At 40.2% G+C, this 9,893-nt stretch overlaps 1 protein-coding gene across 1 annotated transcript; it reads left to right on the forward strand.

Annotated features, from left to right (window-relative positions):
- Window positions 1–2,614: 2,614 nt before the first annotated feature.
- Window positions 2,615–7,427, forward strand: TTC32 (tetratricopeptide repeat domain 32). Its single transcript, XM_045813465.2, has 3 exons — window positions 2,615–2,893; window positions 6,291–6,457; window positions 7,201–7,427. Exons 1-3 carry the CDS (start codon window positions 2,742–2,744, stop codon window positions 7,326–7,328), a joined length of 447 nt encoding a protein of 148 aa, XP_045669421.1. The 5' UTR covers window positions 2,615–2,741; the 3' UTR covers window positions 7,329–7,427.
- The last annotated feature ends 2,466 nt before the right edge of the window (window positions 7,428–9,893 follow it).

A 9,893-nucleotide genomic window follows, 5' to 3' on the forward strand; every position in this document is an offset into this window, starting at 1 on the left:
TAATGTCATTTTTTGCTACCAAACAGAAAAAACAACTTAGAAAGGTACTAGGCAAATGTCAGATGACTGGAAGTTGCAGTGAATTACTCTAGAAGTCATACAGAGTTCTTATTTAGAAATGGGGGAAAATTATTTTACCAGACTTTTAAGGGAACATAAGAAGTACTTATTTGATAATGTTACAGCTCTAAGATACTGCTGAGTGTCTGAAATGAAAATGGCAATATTATGTTGCCCCCTACTGTCTATTCTTATGATTATTCTCGTTATTTTTTCTTTAAGAAATTAATGCTTATTTTTTGAAAATAAACATTTTTAGAAAAGTAACATATATCCATGGTTGAAAACGACACAAATACATAAAGAGTATTTATGAGAGATGAGAAGTGAAAATGGTCTTAATAACCTCTTTAAAATGAAAGGCATTAATTTATGTTTTAGTTGAATTTAGGAGAAGAAAAAAACAGGTCAAACTGAAGAAATTGCTGTACTTTAAGTTTTCTCCATGACAAGAGCTATTCTTAAGAAATTTCTCTAAAATTAAAAAGTAGACATGAAGAGGCTTAGAGTTAATGTTTTATTTACTTACTTATTTGGCATAGCTTAAATTTCTAGTTCATAAATCTAGAGAAAATAGGATACCGCTCACACATCCTGTAATAGCTAAAATTAAAATTGCCAAGTATTGAAAAGAACATGGAACAGCTGAAACCCTTATACACTGCTGCTGCAAATGCAAAATAATAGACCCACTATGAAAAAGTTAAGTTTTAGAAGTTCCCTATATATTCTGGGGGAAAAAATGTGTGTGTGTGTGTGTGTGTGTGTGTGTGTGTGTGTGTGTGTGTGTGTGTGTTTTTCCACTTCTCTAGTCAACAAGTGTGAAGCTTTACTGAGGCCCCAGGGTCATGGGGCTCAAGCAAGCTGCGGCCCTATAGGGGAAGGAGGAGCCCAAGGAGGGCCTTATTTGACTTTCTTCTCCGGGCATGTGTGGGTGGTGTGGCCACATTGTTGCAGCAGTTGACAGAATGAGGTTGCAGGCGAACACAACCCTTTCAGCAATCCATCTTGTTGCAGCTGTATTTCTGGGTGAGCTGGCAAAGGGGAGGCTTGTTGATGCCACTCTCCAGGCAGAACCCCACCAGCAGGTGAAGGTGGATGTGAGAGGGAGCGACCCCAACTGAGCCTAGCCCCAGCACGGAAATCACAGGGTAGGCCCTCCAGTGTCCTATAGACCAGAGCTTCTCAAGTGTGACAGAGACACCATGTCAGAATCCTTTACGTGTCTTACTGGTAGATAGACACACCAACCCAGCATCTCCCACATTTCCCTTATCAGACACATGATTTTCGGATATTCTCCCATTCTCTGGGTTGTCTTTGTACTGTTTATTGTCTTTTAATGCACAAAAGTTTTAAAGTTTCATGAAGTCCAATTTGTTTGTCTTTGGGGTCATATCCAAGAATGTCACAAAGCTGTTGTCTTATGTTTTCTTCTAAGAATTTTATATTTCAGCTCTTGCATTTAGGTTTTTGATCTATTTGGAGTTTTTTTATATGATGTTTCCGTCCAACTTTATTCTTTTGAATGTGGATATCCAGTTTTTCCAGCAAGATTTATTAAAAAGACTGTCTTTATGCTAATACCACAGTGTTTTGATTGCTGTAGCTTTGTAGCTAAGTTTTGAAATCAGGAAGTGAGTGTTCTTTGTTATTTTGGCTGTTTGGGATCCCTTGAAATTCCATATTAATTTTAAGATGGATTTTTCTATTTCTGTAAAAAGTCAATTGGGATTTTGAAATGGATTCCCTTTAACTTGAACATGGCATGTCTTTCCATTTATGTGTAATTTTTAAATTATTCAGCAGTGTTTTGTAGTTTACATTGTAAAGTCTTTCACTTCTTGGTTAATTCCTAAATATTCGATTCCTTTTTGATGCTATTATGAATAGAACTGTTTTCTTACAAATCTCCTCTCTGGGTTGTTTTTTTACATAATTTTTCCTTAAACATACTGTACTTAATGAATTACTATTAATGAATTACTGAGTTTCCCTTTGGTATTAATAGCCAGGGAATGTAAAATAACATAACAGACCAGACTGACAGCACAAAGTATTATTTAATGGATCTTCACACTATTCCAGAGGTTTGAGAAGTGTGCAGTCTAGGCTCTTGGAGCTAATAAATGGTAATCTGAATTCGGACAACTCAGCTCTAGGGATTTCCACAGTGTCTCAGAGTAACCGCAGCCTACTCAGATCACCCACTACCAGGTGTTTTGCTAAGAGTGGACGCTCAACCCCGAGGGGCGCTACAATCAATCTGCGGGCCCCTGAGCCATTCCTAAAATAAACCAATGTCTGCTTCCGGCATGGTGAGGCTCCCCTCCCCCACAACTCGCGTAACAAAGGACAAGCTCTTGGCAACATCAGTCCACGGACTCGGAAACCAGTTTGGGCCCATCAATCTACTGCTTTTCTGGAAAACGGAGCAGGCGGAAGCAGCAATTAATAACACAACCGCACTTCAGCGGGGTCAGGCCGTCTGAATTCCCCGCCAGCCTCGTGTTGATTGATCTCGCGAGATGATGGGTCCTCGGAAGGCACAAACCTCCCCCTTAGTAAGCGCCGAAGTTTTGCTGTCAAATTCCGGGAGTGCGGAAGTGGCTCTGTGGTACCGCCTGTAATCGCCCAGAAGTCAACCCCTATTCTACGCGGAAAGCTAGGCTCCGACCGCTATGGATGGACAGCAAGGGCAACAAAGCCACGCAACGTTGACACTCGCCCAAGCTCACTTCAAGAAGGGCGAATACGCGGAAGCCGAGGCGCTGTACTCCGCTTACATTCGCCAGTGCGCCTGTGCAGGCTCCGTGGGAGCGGCGCCCGGGAGGTAACTATCGCGAGAAGTGGGGCGTCGGGGCCTCCGGGAGGTGGGAGGTAGGGGTCGTCAGATCCTTCGGTCAGCTCCTGAGCTCCCCGGCACCGAGGATGCAGCGGGCGGACTGTTTGTCTTTCCAGAAGGTCGGCGAGGAGCGCGTTCCTCCGGGATACCTGCGGCGCAGCCTGCCTTCCCCTTGGGGGTTCTCCTACGTTTCTCACTGACCCAAGACTTAGAGCGGATAGGGCTTTTCCACCTGTCATTTTAGCAGGCGGATATCTGAGACCTGGAGACGGCGAGTTGACTCGCTGGTACATGGGACCGCGACTCCAGCCACCACGTCACCGCAAGGGTGTTTCGTTTTTCACTGTGTGTGTGTGTGTGTGTGTGTGTAGTGGGGGAGGATATCACTTGGCCTAAATATTACCGTTTCACCCACACATATCCATGAGTATTTAAAAATGCGTTTCTAAATATTAAGGATTCTTACGGAAATAACCACAGTATCATTATTATCACATGATTCCTTAATATGAAATATGCAATCAGTGTTGGCTCCTGATTAATAACGTTTTTGTTTGTGTTTTTGTTTGGCTGATGTGTATTTTAGCAGTTGGTTCAAGTCAGGATGCACCCCAGGTCCTTTAATCTATAAGGCTCCCCTTCTTTTTTTTCCCTTGAAGTTTGTCGAGGAAGCCAGTTGTGTGTCTTGAGAGTTGCCCATATTATGGATTTGCTGAATTCAGACCCCTGATGTCATTTAATACGGTCCCATGTCTCCTACACTGCTTGTGAGTTGGTAGTTAAATCCTGAGGTTTGATCCAATTCAGGTCCGGTATTATGGCGAGCATATGTTTTAGGTGGTGCTGTGTACTTCTGTCAGAAAGCATGTAATGTCTTTCTTTTTGAGATACTAGTGACCTCACCTGCTAATACCTGCTTGCCCAAAGTGCCTTGGTTTTATGCCTGGATGTGTAGCATTTGTTGGTCCTCCAGGTTTTGCCTTTGTTCTTGTTGATGGAGTGGTGTGGACTAGGATGAGACAGAACAGAGAGCAGTGGAATGAACAGCTTTTTGACAGTTTTGAATTGTCTGCAACATCACTTCTCTCCCTTCAGTGACTTGGTTTTTCTTGACAGGATGCCAGTTTGTCTTTTGTATGAGGCTTACAAATCTTCTCCTGTTTGTTAAACTCATGTGGAATTAAACCAGAAAAATAAAACTGCTTTCGTATTTTGATAATACACCAAGGTAACAGTTAATAGAAATTTCTGAACAGGCAGCAAGACAGTAGCACCATCCCCTGAGCCTCCCCCATGCCAAAAAAAAAAAAAAAAGAGTAAACGTAGAAAATGTAGTTTTCTATTATTTCAAGCTCAAAGAATAGACTTATCTAATAGGTTTCAAAAAGTATTTATCAGCAACAGGTATACTAACACCATCTAGTCTCCTTTGCACATTCAGCCTAAAAGCACCGATGTATGTTTATAGCAAATGTAATATCTGCCTCTTCGCAAAGCAGGAAAGAAAATCTGCCATGGTTTCTAGAAGGTTGCTTAGCACGCCTGAATGAACCTTCTAATGTCCTTATAGTTCTGAAATTCTTCTAGGAACTTATGAATTTAAAATGGATTCTGTCATTTCAGAGTTTTTCCTTAAATATATCTTTTAGCTTAAATTTATTTTTTAATTAATTACTTAAAATAATGGGTCACTGAAACATTTTGAAGAAGCATTTGCAATTTTTGCATGCCTGTCGCTCTGAATGGTTTATAACATTTTCTTTTCATATCCCAAAGTGCAGCCTTCCACTTTTTTTGCTAAAGTTTGCAAATGCAAAAAAAAAAAAAAAATCCACGTTTGTATTAGCAAGTTAAATTCTAGTGTAATAAATACTATCATTACAAAAATCTTAGTATCATCAAAAACACTTTGGCTTCAATGATTAACCCATCTCTTTAAAATACGAAGCAGTTTCCACATGAAAAGTAGGCTTTTAGAATTTGTTGTAATGAGGTCTAATTCTAAACCGAACATTCTATGATCCTATGAATATAAGAAACTCATAACAAAGTTTCAAAGCTTAAAAATTGAATGTCTAAAACCTTCCTGGAGTCCTGAGGCTGCATTTTTCTTAAAACCTTTTACTGGGTGGCAGTTCACCTACTATTATAACAGAGAGAGTTGAAGGGAGTGTGTCCTCCTGTTCCCCAGGTTTCAGCGATGGTGCTAGTGGTGTCCAGCAGTATTCTTGCACCCAGTCTCTGTCATACGTCCCAGAAACAAGTTTTCTCATGCTGCAGTAGTTCTGTCCATCATTAGTGAACTTAGACTTGAAGGAGACTCCTGAGAGTAGTACCTCTCGTGGCAGCAGTTGTTGCCGTGCCTGTCAGATCTCAAGGATCTAGATACTAGCAGAAGTCTCTTTTACTAGCATGGACTGCAGTCACGATGTTTTCTGAGGACTGTACTTTGCACGATGGGGCATAATGAAGAAATGACGGATGAGTGTAGCCTGTGCCTCTTCTGTTTGGTTCAAATGTGTGAATACCTTTGGGGAAAAAAAAAAGGAAAACAGAATTGTCTCTGACATGGAGCAGAGTCTGTTAATGTTCTCTGTGCAAACGAATCGTCTGGCAGGGGAGGGGTGACCTGCTGAGCTGGTTGGTGGCTGGTCGGAGCTGCCCTTACTGGAGACTCTGCCCACTCAGAGCTCCTGGGGCAGCCTCTGGAGCCTTCAGGAACAGAGCCTGTTGGGCACACAGGACCCCCAGAATGAACCTGAGCCCTGATGTCCTCATCGCAGGAGGCCAGTGTGGCCTTGGGGTCGATCCCAACTCAAACGAGAGGGAAGGTAGCTCTGTCCCCTCCTTGGGTGACAGCATGTTGAATTTTCACTTATGGTCAGCTTGTATTTCTTTATTGGTGAAAAATGATTTAAAATCTCATTTTTGGTGGGATCACTTAAAAATTTGAGAATAACATTGGTGATTCACTTTGTGATATGTCCATTGCAAACTGGAACTCCGGGGCCTTTTCCTCCTTGCTCAGCATGAATCTGATCTATCTTCTTTGCCCTGATGCAGCCTGCTTAGAAAACGAACAATCATTTGAATATCACATTCTGCAAAACAAGTTGACAATGCACAGGGGCTCTGAACGCACTATAAAATCAATGTGTTTTTCGGACTGACAGGGTAGCGCTACCATGCTACAAGTAGATGATGGATTAAACAAAAATTGATTCCGCTGCTTTATTTCTTTGCCCTTCACTTCTTCAGCTTGGTTTTTCGGCGTAGATATCGCATGTTACAGGCTACGAAGTTTGACAATACCCAAAAGAGAATGAAAGTGGAAACGAGAGGAATTTGGTAACACACGTTCTTAATGTGAACTTTTTGTTTAAAGCAAATGCAGCCCTGAGGATTTGGCTACTGCATATAACAACAGGGGGCAAATCAAGTACTTCAGGGTTGATTTTTATGAAGCCATGGATGACTACACATCTGCCATACAAGTCCAACCCACTTTTGAAGTTCCGTATTACAACAGAGGGTTGATACTGTATAGGCTGGGTAAGAATTTTTTTTCCCTTTAGTCCTTGACTGTATTTTATGAATTCAGAGCTGTCAAATGTGAAACTAATACAGTAATCATCAAGTCTTAAAGTTACGTAAAATTTGGGTGGAGAGCCCAGAACAAAGGAAGCCTTTATTTTAGGCTTGCGGTAGGCTTTAGAGACCACAGTGGAGCCCTGGGATGGGGATTGGACCTGGCGCTGGATGAGGGTGACCCCATTACTTTGTGCCTGTGCATTCCCAACTGCGAAATGAGGACAGTGCTGATGACCACCTGTGAAACTTTTCTGAGTTAAAATTTTTAAAGGCACATGAGACAATATAAAGTGAAGGGGCTTTAGATCCCTGGATTAAAGGGACTGTAGGTACTGTTTCTTTTTTAAAGTGTTAGAAAGAACGCTAATTTCCTGTTTCTTAATTTTACTGTAGGTGATAGGATTTTATTGAGATTTTATAATGATTTATGCTATTTCCCTGTTAAATTTCAAGAAATAAACCCAGAGCTAATTTTAAGTGTTCATTTAAGGCTAATTTAAAAATTTAATTTTAATTATTCTGTAAGGACATGCAAAATTACTTTGATATACACATCCATGTATTGTTATTAAGAGAAAATCCTTTATTAGGTGTGGTTGAAAGCTCATAAATATAAAGGCATGTGTATCTGAACTTTGTTATGAATAATGTATAGAAATACTCAGTTTTATTACTCTTTTTCATTTTTTGGGGTTCTGGTACAGGATACTTTGATGATGCTTTGGAAGATTTCAAGAAAGTATTAGACTTAAATCCTGGATTTCAAGATGCTACTTTGAGCTTAAAACAGACTATTCTAGACAAAGAAGAAAAACGAAGAAGAAATTATTGAAAAAAATTATTGCAAGTTTTAACAATTAAAATATTGACTCATGATCCTTATAATACCTGGCATCTCATTCCTTATAATGTAAATTGGTGTTGAACAATTTTTTTTGGTGTTGAGCTATTTTTATTTATATTTAAGGTAAAGACATTCATGCATTAGCACTGAAAGTTAAATAATATATTTAAAGTAGTTAATTTCAGATCGAGTAACTATATTGAATAAGTATGCTTTTCATAGAGTGTAAATAAATAATAATGCATAGTCGTATGTTATTACAGTAAAATATTTAAAGAAATGTGTGGCATTTTCTTCAGTACAACTATATTTTTGTTATTTTCATTCCCAACTTTTTATTTAAAAAATTTGACATCTGGACCAAGCCACCCAGGTGCCCCTTCTCTTGGCTTCTATACTCTTTTCCTTACTCTTGACTGGGGTCAGATGTAATTTGAAAAAACCACAAAGCAAAAAACAAAACAGACCCCCCCCCAAAAAAAAGACTCTGTAAAATAATTTATTTGTTTCTTGGATTCAATGATTCTTCATCCTTTATCAGAAAAAAATGATATCACTGAAGGTCAGAATCAGCACTTGCTGATTAGAACCCAGATACTTATTTTTCTTTTGTCTTATTACTGGAAATAACTGAAGGAATAATATATTTTTATGTCTTGGTTAAAACTTTAGGCATTACCCAGATTCTAAATTTCTGATTTACTAAGTAATACCTTTGTTATGTGCCTTCAAGATATTCTTTTATGTGTGCTATTGCTCAGATTTCTCTTATTTTAGTATTTCTGCTAAAGAAGTACCCAAACTATTCCAGCTTTTCTCTCTGCAAAAACAAGGCAGAAAATTGCGGTTACGAAGTAAGGTAAGATGGAGTAAATGGATGGAAGTTACTTTTGATCTTAGAGGATTACTCTTACACTAATTGAAAGCCTGGAGCTATTTATGTTTTTTTCTGAAATCTGGAACTGAATGAAGCCAGCAGACTTCCTTTATGATCGCAAACTGCAGTCTGCTGGAGGAACGGCAAACTCAATTTCCCAGTCACTTTTAGTCACTACCTGTTTGCCCTCTCCTGGATTTTCTCTGGTTTTTCTGTCTTTCACTGGCTTCTCTAACCTCCCCTCACTCACTACATAGTCTTGGCCCCCGTCATTTTGCAGGTCTGAAGTCTTTCTCAGTGGGTGTGGCGGATGCCATCCTACCTTCAGGGCAAATCAGTTTGGCATTTCCGTGGGTCTTAGTGTCTTCTCTGCCAAGGCTAACCCCCTTCAAACTTGAACTCAGAGTTTCTAAACCTCTTTCTTGCCTAACAACCTTAATTTGTCCCTGAAAATGTTTCTAAGTGAAAAGCCATTACATGAAAAAAAAAGCCATTTATTTAATTTAATTTAGTTTAATTTTTTAAAAAAGAATTTGTTTATTTATTTATTTGACAGAGAGAGAGAGAGAGTGAGCACAGGCAGGGGGAGTGGCAGGCAGAGGGAGAGGGAGAAGCAGGCTCTCTGCGGAGCAGGGAGCCCGATGTTGGGCTCAAACCCAGGACCCTGGGATCATGACCTGAGTTGAAGGCAGACGTTTGACTGAGCCAGCCAGGTGCCCCCAAATCCATTAATTTTAATTGAAAAAATTATGAATTCCATTTTATCCCAAGATACCCAAATACTTTTCACAGATAGAAAAATATATTTATTGAGTAATGAAGACAAGTGTATATAATTAATAGCAATTTGAAATTATATAATTACATTTCCAGCAGTTACATCCAGTGTAATGGCATGAATGCTTCCAGCACTCATTTTTCTCTTTCTGTACTATTTTTTTTTTAAGATTTTATTTATTTATTTGACAGAGAGAGACAGCGAGCGAGAGAGGGAACGCAAGCAGGGGGAGTGGGAGAGGAAGAAGCAGGCTCCAAGCAGAGGAGCCTGATGTGGGGCTCGATCCCAGAACACCGGGATCACACCCTGAGCCGAAGGCAGACGCTTAATGACTGCGCCACCCAGGCGCCCCTCTTTCTGTACTATTTTTAAAAAGCTTTATTGAGATATAATTTGCACACCATACAATTCACACTTAAAGTGTACAATTCAATGGTTTTTAAGTATATTCAGTTTCTGTACAGCCTTTTTTTTTTTTTTTTTAAGATTTTATTTATTTATTTGACAGAGAGACCCAGAGAGAGAGGGAACACAGGGAAGGGGAGTGTGAGAGGGAGAAAGCAGGCTTCCTGCTGAGCAGGGAGCCTGATGCGGCTCGATCCCAGGACTCTGGGATCATGACCTGAGCCGAAGGCAGACGCTTAACGGCTGAGCCACCCAGGCGCCCCATCTGTAAAACTTTTAAAACCAATTTTTCAGGGTTTTTGGGTCTCGTCGTCCTCTTGCAAACTGCACTTACTGAAGTTATAACAGAAAAACACCTTGGGGCAAATTACAGCATCCTTCACAATACCAAAGAGCTTACAGACAAAACAGACAAAACAGATGGAGAGTCCTGAGGGATCTTCTCATCCAGCCAAGTAGCACAACGCCGGCGCGCTGGGGCAATGGGCAGGTG

The sequence above is a fragment of the Ursus americanus genome, chromosome 7, assembly GCF_024610735.1.
Source record: "Ursus americanus isolate L20-20 chromosome 7, mUrsAme1.1.p, whole genome shotgun sequence".
Classification (NCBI taxonomy): domain Eukaryota; kingdom Metazoa; phylum Chordata; class Mammalia; order Carnivora; family Ursidae; genus Ursus; species Ursus americanus.